Source organism: Oncorhynchus tshawytscha, linkage group LG01 (genome assembly GCF_018296145.1).
Source record: "Oncorhynchus tshawytscha isolate Ot180627B linkage group LG01, Otsh_v2.0, whole genome shotgun sequence".
NCBI classification, from domain to species: Eukaryota; Metazoa; Chordata; class Actinopteri; order Salmoniformes; family Salmonidae; genus Oncorhynchus; species Oncorhynchus tshawytscha.
In genome coordinates, this window is record NC_056429.1 from 9,571,274 (window position 1) to 9,583,584 (window position 12,311).

The window sequence follows — 12,311 nt, forward strand, 5'->3', positions numbered from 1 at the left end:
ACTGTTGATACCAATGTTGTCATATAGCAGACAGTCTTATCACACCATAGTACTATCAGACTGTTGATACCAATGTTGTAATTTACCAGACACACCATAGTACTATCAGACTGTTGATACCAATGTTGTCATTTACCAGACACTCTTATCACACCATAGTACTATCAGACTGTTGATACCAATGCAGGGTGAAAGGTGGCCACAAGATGTGAACTGCTCTAAAAATTGTATAGAAAAGTATTTAGTGTTTAGAAAATACAAAAATACATTGGAGTATGGTTCAGCCCAGTATGATTTATAAGACAAGATACTCAGAAGCAATTAAAATACGTATTTCAAATACATGTAACATAAATACTGACTATCTCTGCCTACTACCCAACAATCTGTTTTACTTCCTTATCAAAGAAACCACACCCTCTACATACTGAGAACACAGTCAAGTAGGAAGCCACTCCCTCTACATACTGAGAACTCAGCCCAGTAGGAAGCCACTCCCTGTCCTCTGGTGTAGAGTTCCATGAAACAGAAAGTCATCTTTGACACTGAACAGAAAGTAATCTTCAACACTGCCATTGCTTAACCTACGAGAGAGAGCACCAAAATGGCAGAGAATCAGGAACTGTTCTGTTGCTCCATCTGTCTGGATCTACTGAAGGATCCGGTGACTACTGCCTGTGGACACAGTTACTGTATGGGCTGTATTAAAGAAAGCTGGGATCAGGATGATCTGAAAGGTTTCTACAGCTGTCCACAGTGCAGAGAGACCTTTATCCCAAGGCCTGTTCTAAACAGGAGCACTGTGCTGGCTGAAGTGGTGGAGAAACTGAAGAAGACAGGACTACAGGCTGCTCCCCCTCCTGCTCTGTGCTATGCTGGACCTGGAGATGTGGCGTGTGATTTCTGCATTGGGACCAGAAAGCAGAAAGCCCTCATGTCCTGTCTGGCATGTCTGGCCTCTTATTGTGAGACTCACCTCCAACCTCACTATGAATATCCTGCTTTCAAGAAGCACAAGCTGGTCAAAGCCACCACACAACTACAGGAGAAGATCTGCTCTCATCATGACAAACTGCTGGAGGTTTACTGTCGTACCGATCAGCAGTGTATCTGTTATCTGTGTACAATGGATGAACATAAAGGCCATGATACAGTGTCAGCTGCAGCAGAGAGGACTGAGAAACAGGTAAGACCAGAACAACTTGTTGGTGACTGTCTGATAAACAAAGAATTAAAGATACAGTAGGAACTAAGTCTGATTGAATATGAGATCATTCAAATGAAATCGAGTCACAAATTTGAACACAAACCTTGATTATAAAGATATGTTAACCAAGATTCTCCAAATGTATCACCATTTTCTAAAGTCAAACACCATTATCATTTGTTATCAAACACCCAATCAGCTCCCCTGATTTGTGTTCTGTTAAAACTATAATCATTCCCATAACAACTTAATGATATATTTTCACAGACACTTCCTCAACATTTTAATCTCTATTGTTAGCAACTGAGGTTATTCTTCAATAACACAGACCCCAAATGTAGCACACGTAGCACACGTAGCTCTGAGTTCATGACTGACATTCCACAGATCCACAGAAACCCAACTCCTATTTACAATTCCCTATTAACTATTAGGGGTGGTAGGGTACCCTAGTGGTTAGAGTGTTGGACTAGCAACCGAAAGGCTGCAAGTTCAAATCCCCTGAGCTGACATGGTACAAATCTGTTGTTCTGCCCCTGAACAAGGCAGTTAACCCACTGTTCCTAGACTGTCATTGAAAATAAGAATTTGTTCTTAACAGACTTGCCTAGTAAAATAAAATGAGTACTCTAGTTTTTTATCCTCTGCGGTGTGTATTTATCTTCAAAATATTCTTATACCATCTTCAATGGGCCCCATGTCACATGACTATACTATTGATCTACTGGACAAATAAAGCTTGATAGCTCATTGAAGAGTGATTCTCCACAGAGGCAGCTGAGGATGAGTCAGCAGAAGGTCCAGCAGAGATTCCAGGAGAGAGAGAAGGAGCTGAAGGAGCTCCAACAGGCTGTAGAGTCTCTCAAGGTGAGTATTGTTGACCAGAGGAGACACACCATTTCACTTCTCTCAGTCTGAGAGAGGAGAGGGGCCCCTCTCCAATCCAACTTTTGGGAACAGGCTGTCTGGACCCCTTTCAGAAAACAGATTGCTTAATGATGTAACCAACGGGATATGAACCCAGGTCTACCGCAGGAAAACCAACATCTTGACCGTTACACAAAGAGGACATTCCCTATTAGGAAGACACTGATTTTGAAGTCGCAGGTGGGGCTACCTAATCACATAACCATGAATAACCTCTCTCTCTCTCTCAATTCAATTCAAATGGCTTTATTGGCATGGGAAATATATGTTTACATTGCCAAAGCAGGTGGTATAAATACTAAACAAACGTGAAATAAACCATCAGAAATTAACAGGAAACTTTCCACTCACAAAAGTTAAAAAAGAATAGAGACATTTCAAATGTTATAATTTAAGTGCAAAGAGAGTGAGCCGTGCACCAAATCAAATCAAATGTTATAATTTAAGTGCAAACAGAGGGAGCCGTGCACCAAATCAAATCAAATGTTATAATTTAAGTGCAAACAGAGGGAGCCGTGCACCAAATCAAATCAAATGTTATAATTTAAGTGCAAACAGAGTGAGCCGTGCACCAAATCAAATCAAATGTTATAATTTAAGTGCAAACAGAGTGAGCCGTGCACCAAATCAAATGTTATAATTTAAGTGCAAACAGAGTGAGCCGTGCACCAAATCAAATGTTATAATTTAAGTGCAAACAGAGTGAGCCGTGCACCAAATCAAATCAAATGTTATAATTTAAGTGCAAACAGAGTGAGCCGTGCACCAAATCAAATCAAATGTTATAATTTAAGTGCAAACAGAGTGAGCCGTGCACCAAATCAAATCAAATGTTATAATTTAAGTGCAAACAGAGTGAGCCGTGCACCAAATCAAATCAAATGTTATAATTTAAGTGCAAACAGAGTGAGCCGTGCACCAAATCAAATCAAATTTTATTTGTCACATACACATGGTTAGCAGATGTTAATGCGAGTGTAGCGAAATGCTTGTGCTTCTAGTTCCGACAATGCAGTAATAACCAACGAGTAATCTAACTAACAATTACAAAACTACTACCTTATACACACACACACAAGTGTAAAGGGATAAAGAATATGTACATAAAGATATATGAGTGAGTGATGGTACAGAGCGGCAAAGGCAAGATGCAGTAGATGGTATCGAGTACAGTATATACACATGAGATGTATGTAAACAAAGTGGCATAGTTTAAAGTGGCTAGTGATACATGTATTACATAAAGATGCAGTAGATGATATAGAGTACAGTATATACGTATACATATGAGATGAATAATGTAGGGTGTGTAAACATTATATTAAGTAGCATTGTTTAAAGTGGCTAGTGATATATTTTACATCAATTCCCATCAATTCCCATTATTAAAGTGGCTAGAGTTGAGTCAGTATGTTGACAGCAGCCACTCAATGTTAGTGGTGGCTGTTTAACAGTCTGATGGCCTTGAGATAGAAGCTGTTTTTCAGTCTCTCAGTCCCAGCTTTGATGCACCTGTACTGACCTCGCCTTCTGGATGACAGCGGGGTGAACAGGTAGTGGCTCGGGTGGTCGTTGTCCTTGATAATCTTTTTGGCCTTCCTGTGACATCGGGTGGTGTAGGTGTCCTGGGGGGCAGGTAGTTTGCCCCGGTGATGCGTTGTGCAGACCTCACTACCCTCTGGAGAGCCTTGCGGTTGTGGGCGGAGCAGTTGCCGTGGTGGTGGTGATACAGCCCGACAGGATGCTCTCAATTGTGCATCTGTAAAAGTTTGTGAGTATTTTTGGTGACGAGCCTCCTGATGTTGAAGAGGCGCTGTTGTGCCTTCTTCACGATGCTGTCTGTGTGAGTGGACCATTTCAGTTTCTCCGTGATGTGTATGCCGAGGAACTTAAAACTTGCTACCCTCTCCACTACTGTTCCATCAATGTGGATAGGGGGGTGTTCCCTCTGCTGTTTCCTGAAGTCCACAATCATCTCCTTTGTTTTGTTGACATTGAGTGTGAGGTTATTTTCCTGACACCACACTCCGAGGGCCCTCACCTCCTCCCTGTAGGCCGTCTCATCGTTGTTGGTAATCAAGCCTACCACTGTTGTGTAGTCCGCAAACTTGATGATTGAGTTGAAGGCGTGCATGGCCACGCAGTCGTGGGTGAACAGGGAGTACAAGAGAGGGCTCAGAACGCACCCTTGTGGGGCCCCAGTGTTGAGGATCAGCGGGGTGGAGATGTTGTTACCTACCCTTACCACCTGGGGTGGCCCGTCAGGAAGTCCAGTACCCAGTTGCACAGGGCGGGGTCGAGACCCAGGGTCTCGAGCTTGATGACGAGTTTGGAGGGTACTATGGTGTTAAATGCTGAGCTGTAGTCGATGAACAGCATTCTCACATAGGTATTCCTCTTGTCCAGATGGGTTAGGGCAGTGTGCAGTGTGGTTGAGACTGCATCGTCTGTGGACCTATTTGGGTGGTAAGCAAATTGGAGTGGGTCTAGGGTGTCAGGTAGGGTGGAGGTGATATGGTCCTTGACTAGTCTCTCAAAGCACTTCATGATGACGGAAGTGCCAGACTGAGCTTTGGAGGCTGAATGGTGGCTCTGGCAGATCCTGGCTGACTGGCGGCTCTGGAGGATCCTGGCTGACTGGCGGCTCTGGAGGATCCTGGCTGACTGGCGGCTCCTGGCTGACTGCCGGCTCTGGCGGCTCCTTGCAGACTGGCGGCTCTGGCGGCTTCTTGCAGACTGGCGGCTCTGGCGGCTCCTTGCAGATTGGTGGCTCTGGCGGCTCCTTGCAAACTGGCGGCTCTGGTGGCTCCTTGCAGACTGGCAGCTCTGGCGGGTCCTTGCAGACTGCCGGCTCTGGCAGCTTCTTGCAGACTGGCAGCCCTGGTGGCTCCTTGCAGACTGGCGGCCCTGGCGGCTCCTTGCAGACTGGCGGCTCTGGGGGCTCAGGACAGACGGGAGACTCTGGCGGCGCTGGGCAGGAAGAAGGCTCTGGCAGCGCTGGACAGACAAGGCGCACTGTAGGCCTGGTGCGTGGTGCCGGCACTGGTGGTACTGGGCCTAGGACACGCACCTCAGGGCGAGTATGAGGAGGAGGAACAGGGTTTGGGGGGCTGCCACCGGAGGGCTGGTGCGTGGAGATGGCACCGGATAGATCGCCCGAGAAGGCGTACTGGAGGTCTCGAGCACAGAGCCTGCCCCACCTTACCTGGATGAATGCTCCCGTAGCCTGACCAGTGCGGCGAGGTGGAATAGGCTGCACTGGGATGTGCAGGCGAACCGGGGACACCATGCGTAAGGCTGGTGCCATGTACGCCGGCCCGAGGAGATGCACTGGAGACCAGATGCGTAAAGCCGGCTTTATGGCCCATGGCTGGAAGCTCAACCTAGCCCGGCCGATACGGGGAGCTGGGATGTACCGCACCGGGCTAAGCACGCGTACTGGGGACACCGTGCGCTCCACCGCATAACACGGTGCCTGACCAATACGACACCCTCTCTCACTCCGGTATGCATAGGAAGCTGGCACAAGTCTCCTACCTGCCTTAGCCACACTCCCCGTGTGCCCCCCAATACATTTTTGGTGGCTGCATCTCTCTCGGGCTTCCTACCGCGCCGCCGTGCTGACTCCATTCACCGGTATCCCTCCTCACACTGCTCCAGAGAATCCCAGGCGGGCTCCAGCACTCTCCTTGGTCAGCCGCCCACCTGTCTATCTCCTCCCAAATAGTGACCTCGTCCAGATCTCGCTCCCAAGACCATAAGTCCTGATTACGTTGCTCCTGCTGCCTGTCACCACGCTGCTTGGTCCTGTTGTGGTGGGTGATTCTGTAACGGCAGATTTCTTCCACTTCCTCTGAAGAGGTGTAGCAAGGATCGGACCAAGATGCGGTGTGGTAAGTGTCCATGTTTTAATAAGAAAAACTCAACATGAACACAAATACAAAACAATAAACGTGAACTAACCGAAAACAGTCCCGTGTGGCACAAACACTGACACAGGAAACAATCACCCACAAAATACCCAAAGAACATGGCTGCCTAAATATGGCTCCCAATCAGAGACAACGATAAACACCTGCTTCTAATTGACAACCAATCTAGGCAACCATAGACTTACATAAACACCTAGAAAGGAAACAGCCCCATAAACATACAAAACCCCTAGACAAGACCAAACACATACATCACCCATGTCACACCGTGACCTAACCAAAATAACAAGGAAAACAAAGAACACTAAAGTCAGGGTGTGACAAATTATTTATTTACTAAATACCTAACTAATCACACAGAATTACACATACACATAATTAACTCATAACTTGATTACAAATACGTCATAAAGGAAAACGTCCCTAGCGGGCGGAACAGATATGACAGCTTGTTACACAAAAGAAAAGGGGCTGGGTTTGAGTGAAAGAGCGGGAAGAATGAGGAATAAAGGGCGAAGCTGTGCTATCGTAAATACAGTATCAAATGCAATAAATATTTACTCTGAGCTGAAGTTCGGTAGGTTGGTGGTAGATGGAAGGCCGTGTTGCCCAACCGAGTCCTTTGAAGAATGTCTCTGCTGGTAAACTGTATACGTTGTAGTAACGTCGTTGTGTGATAGACGGGATACTCTTTCTGTTCCTTCCTAACCCTCATTTGCAGCGGCTGTTGCTAACTCAACGGCTAGGAGGTATCACTTCTGTAGTGAATAAGAGTTCAAAGTTCATACCATTCGCAACCAAGCTCACGCTGATGTTGGCTTCGTTCTGTAGTTATTACCTGAACCATTCTGACATCGGACCGTCGTCCTCACATCATCGGAACAGGAGGTTATATTGTTGTCAAGGGCTTATATAGGAAGGGAGAGGAGGGCATGTTTGAAAAGTTTTATAGCCCATGTCCCTTCACAGGGGCGGGCCGCTGATTGAGCAGAGCCCTATCTTATTAAAACCCAAATCTCACATTTTAGAAAACAGGGGGAAGAGGTATTTATGACTGTCATAAACCTGATGTTCCCAGAATCTCTATATTAACCCCCCCAGGCCAACGTCATGACACTGCCTTGTTCAGGGGCAGAACAACAGATTTTTATCTTGTCAGCTCCGGGATTGATCGAGCAACCTTTCGGTTACTGGCTCTAACCACTAGGCTACCTGCCATCCTTTCACAGATGCCAAGTGTACGTTTACATGTGAGTCATTTGGCAGACATTCTGCCTAAATATGCCTAAAAAAAGTAGATTTGCTGATTTTTCAGCTAGTTGGTGTCACGAGTCCGACCGAGGGTGGCTCCCTTTTCCGGTTGGGTGGCGCTTGGCGGTCGTCATCGCAGGCCTATTAGCTGCCACTGATTGTTTTTCCTCCCCCTCCTTGTATGTTTATTGCTAGCACCTGTTAGTGAGTCATTAGTTGGGCTTTATTAGACAGCCGGCCCGCCTGGTTCTTTGTGAGGATTAATTATTGTGACCTTCAGTTATGTAGTAGAGGAACGTGTTTGTTCCTGGTCGTGTATTCTGTTGTACTGTTTTCATCCCCGTGTTTGGGGCATTTGGTTTTGGAACACCCAGTGTTGCGTGAGTGCATTAAAGAGCACAGTATTGCACTCTCTGTTTCCTGCGTCTGACTCCACACCCACGACACCCGGAGCGTTACAGTCGGCTCGGGATTTGACCCAGCCACCTTTCGGTTACTGCCCAACACTCTTAACCACTAGATTACAAACCACTAAATGTTAAACACCAAAGGTCAAATGGTAGTAGATAAATGGTAAGCTGGTTAAATAAAAGACTGCTGTTATAACTTTCAGACTGCCATTGTTTTGGGGAAATAGGGACATGTCTGTCTATTTCTACAATTATCTCGAATAGATGTATTTATTGTATTTAGTGTAAGGGCTTGGTATTGATGTATTTAGTGGGTAAGGGCTTGGTGGGTTCATCACAGGAAATATTGCCTGTCATTGGGGAAGAGGCACAGATCAGGGGGAAGTGCTGGGGGACAGACTGGGGAGGAGGAGGACAGTATTGTGCCAATGGAGGAGGAAGATGGGGGGGGTTGGGGCGCCACAAGTGGTGTTCTGTACCTGCCTGTCAAAGAGGGGGACAAAGCCTGGTGGACCTGAAGAGCAGGGTGGCAGCGTTCTAACTCAAAGTGGTGCAGAGGCAACTGTACCTACTGTCTCTCTGTCTCTCTCTGTCTCTCTCTTTCTCTCTCTTTCTCTCTCTTAACAGCGTTCTGCACAGGCAGCAGTGGAGGACAGTGATCAGATCTTTACTGAGATGATCTGCTCCTTTGAGAGAAGGCGTTCTGAGGTGAAGGAGCTGATCAGAGCCCGAGAGAAGGCTCAAGTGAGTCAAGCTGAAGGACTCCTGGAGCAACTGAAGCAGGAGATGGCTGAGCTGAGAAAGAGAAGCACTGAGTTGGAGCAGCTCTCACACACAGAGGATCACATCCATTTCCTCCAGGTAATTAAACTACCTTGTAACATGTGATATGAAATTAACTTAATGTGAAGCTATTCATCTCAGTCATTATGTTATCCTGTCTCCCCGCCCTCGCTCTGTCTCCCCCGCGGTTGCTCTGTCTCCCCCCTCTCTCTCTGTCTCTCTCTCTGTCTGTCTCCCCCTCGCTCTCACTCTCTCTCTCTCTCTCTGTCCCTCCCTCTCCAGAGTCATCAGTCTCTCTCCAGTATCAGTGTATCTTCAGACTTACCCAGCATTGTTGTCCATCCTCTTCAGTACTTTGGAGATGTGAGTAAGACTGTGTCTGAACTGAGAGAGAAACTAGAGGACTTCCTTAAAGGAGAATGGACCAAGATCTCGTCTACAGGTGTGTTGAAAATAATAAGAACATCAACTTTAGACCATTGAAAGTTCCCTACTAGTCATATACATGTGGAATATGGTATGATGATAAAATTCCCTCTCTCTGTCAATATGTTTGTGTCTGTAGTGAATATAGTGGATGATGTACTGCCTCCAGAGCCCAAGACCAGAGAACAGTTGTTACAATGTGAGTCTCTTTACTGTGAAGTCACTAACAGTCTCTTTTTACTGACACTCCTAACAATCCCTCTAGAAATATATAGCAATAGTAGATCTAATCAAAGACTGGGTATCTATCTGACTCCTCATATTTCTTTGATTTCATCTCTGCTGTGCTCTAATCAAAGACAGGGTAGATACAGTATCTGACTTAACTTATTGTTCTAACTCCCCTCATTGATCTCTGCTCTTCTCCCAGATTCCTGTAAGCTCACACTGGACCCAAACACAGCATACACACACCTCTCTCTGTCTAAATGGAACAGAAAGGTGACCTATAAACGCCAAATACAACCATATCCTGACCATCCAGACAGATTCACCAACCACTACCAGGTTTTGTGTAGAGAAGGTCTGTCTGGACGCTGTTACTGGGAGATAGAGTGGAGTGGTTATGTTATTACAGCAGTCTCATATAAAGACATCAGCAGAACAGAGACAGGTAATATATTTGGACTCAATAACAAGTCCTGGAGTTTACAGTACCAGTGGTTTAGTGATGGTTATTGTTTCAGACACAATAATGTTGAGACTAAAGTATCAGGCCCTCAGTCCTCCAGAGTAGGAGTGTACCTGGATCACAAGGCAGGTACTCTGTCCTTCTACGGTGTCTCTGACACAATGACCCTCCTCCACAGAGTCCAGACCACATTCACTCAGCCCCTCTATCCTGGGTTTTGGCTACGTAGTTGTAAAAGTACTGCTGAGCTGGTTAAACTGTAGTAGGGTCCACATAGATACTAGTCATGCTGGTGTAGTCTATAGCTGAGCTGGTTAAACTGTAGTAGTGTCCACATAGATACTAGTCATGCTGGTGTAGTCTATAGCTGAGCTGGTTAAACTGTAGTAGGGTCCACATAGATACTAGTCATGCTGGTGTAGTCTATAGCTGAGCTGCTTAAACTGTAGTAGGGTCCACATAGATACTAGTCATGCTGTTGTAGTCTATAGCTGAGCTGGTTAAACTGTAGTAGGGTCCACATAGATACTAGTCATGCTGTTGTAGTCTATAGCTGAGCTGGTTAAACTGTAGTAGGGTCCACATAGATACTAGTCATGCTGGTGTAGTCTATAGCTGAGCTGGTTAAACTGTAGTAGGGTCCACATAGATACTAGTCATGCTGGTGGTGATGGTCCCCAGATGTGATGGTCTGTTTTTCTGTACAATAATTTGTCTGACTGTATAGTTGAATTAAATGTAATATACTTATTTTTATCAAATACAATGTTTTAATCTTGTACATTTCCATGAATCATGACACATGGTGTTGATGTATATTGGTTGTCATTCAGAACCACTCAGTTTTCTCAATCTATGTAATTCTCCTCAGTGGCATTGAACAGGTAGTATCACTAACTAACTAACTAACTAACTAAACTATATGGGACGAACACAGATTAATCCTAGTCCTGGACTAAAAGTATGTTCAATGTAGATGTCCAGGAAACATGCCCGAAATTTGGCATCTTTCATACTCCCAAACTGCTCAGTTAAGCAAAATTAAACCTGTCCAGCAGGTGGTGCTATTGACCAAACAATAAAATCAGCAGATATCTTGACTTGCCACTCAGTTTATCAGTAATGTTCAGAATAGTACTTTAATATCATTGGAGATTGATGGTCTTTTTGATCCACTATCCAGAGTCAGGAACAGATGAAGTTAGGTCTGCTATTGTTCAGTTATTAAATATGACTTATGGTGATGGGAAATAAAAAATACAACATTAAACTTCATCTAGTAATAGTTTTCCTTTGTTATTCATTCCAATGTGTGTCTTTAACTTCTAAATGGATTGTGTGGAGGTGAGCTAGTGGTGTGGCTGATAGAATAGAATGAAAAGGGAGGATGGGAGGGGAAATGGGCAGATATATCAGCCCATGCCAACACCAACCCAATGCTTTTACATTTGTGAGGAGTAGTGAAGGAATCCTACTCTTCAGGAGGAAGTAGAGATTATCAGGACGTCCCCATGGAGTGATGAAAGAGGGATGTGAAAGAGGAGAGAGGTAATGGTTGTACTCCCCATGGAGTGATGATAGGGGGATGTGAAAGAGGAGAGAGGTAATGGTTGTACTCCCCAGGGAGTGATGATAGAGGGATGTGAAAGAGGAGAGAGGTAATGGTTGTACTCCCCAGGGAGTGATGATAGAGGGATGTGAAAGAGGAGAAAGGTAATGGTTGTACTGGACTTATTTATTCTCTCATTACTTACTTATTCTGTTTCAATAACATAATTGTATAACACAAACTAATTACATTTGAGGATTTATTATTGTATTAAAGTAAACTTGTATTAAAATTCACCACAAAATGTACAGTTCATTCCATAGTTTAACATGGGAAATTTTCCCTCCCTCCTATAGAGTCATGGAAGTGTTGGATGAGATAGGACCCTGCCTTCACTGGGGGATGTTTGTTGGATCCGTCACAACAGGTTATGAGGACCTCATCCTCAAGCTGCAGTGCGCTCCAGTTTCCAAGAGGGGGCAGTAGAACCCTATGGACCTGAAAGGGAAAGAGAGGAGTAAAAATCAAAGGTGATTTTACATGGATGTTCCCATAGAGACCTGAGTCATATTCACTAGGCATCAAACTAAAGGAAATGAACTGAAACAGGGAGAGACTAACTGAACTTGTCCAATAAAAAAAGTTTGTTTTCATTTTCTTTTTGAATTTTTTTTGTTACAGCCCTAATTAATATTAATACGACCCTGGCAGAGTTGCAAAGAAAAAGTCATATCTCAGACTGGCCAATAAAAGGAAAGATTAAGATGGGCAAAAGAACACAGACACTAACAGAGGAACTCTGCCTAGAAGGCCAGCATCCTGGAGTCACCTCTTCACTGTTGACATTGGGACTGGTGTTTTGCGGGTACTATTTAATGAAGCTGCCAGTTGAGGACCATTGAGGCGTCTGTTTCTTAAACTAGACACACTCATATACTTGTCCTCTTGCTCAGTTGTGCACCGGGGCCTCCCACTCCTCTTTCTATTCTGGTTAGAGACAGTTTGCTCTGTTCTGTGAAGGGAGTAGGACAAGACCTTCAGTTTCTTGACAATTTCTCACATGGAATAGGCTTCATTTCTCAGATCAAGAATAGACTGACAAGTTTCAGAAGAAAGTTCTTTGTTTCTGGCCATT

At 44.9% G+C, this 12,311-nt stretch overlaps 1 protein-coding gene across 1 annotated transcript; it reads left to right on the forward strand.

Annotated features, from left to right (window-relative positions):
• The first annotated feature begins 536 nt into the window (after window positions 1–536).
• On the forward strand, window positions 537–9,967 carry LOC112221316 (tripartite motif-containing protein 16-like). The gene is made up of 6 exons (XM_042327439.1): window positions 537–1,186; window positions 1,979–2,074; window positions 8,355–8,588; window positions 8,793–8,952; window positions 9,076–9,135; window positions 9,367–9,967. The coding sequence occupies exons 1-6, from the start codon at window positions 605–607 to the stop codon at window positions 9,888–9,890; spliced, it is 1,656 nt and encodes a 551-aa protein (XP_042183373.1). The 5' UTR covers window positions 537–604; the 3' UTR covers window positions 9,891–9,967.
• The last annotated feature ends 2,344 nt before the right edge of the window (window positions 9,968–12,311 follow it).

Bases quoted from the DNA above. Each gene is read 5' to 3' on its own strand.
- LOC112221316 (XM_042327439.1), top strand. From the start codon at position 605: ATGGCAGAGAATCAGGAACTGTTCTGTTGCTCCATCTGTCTGGATCTA. The intron at 2,075-8,354 runs GTGAGTATTGTT...CTCTCTTAACAG, and splicing joins AGGCTGTAGAGTCTCTCAAG to CGTTCTGCACAGGCAGCAGT. The intron at 8,589-8,792 runs GTAATTAAACTA...CTCCCTCTCCAG, and splicing joins ATCACATCCATTTCCTCCAG to AGTCATCAGTCTCTCTCCAG.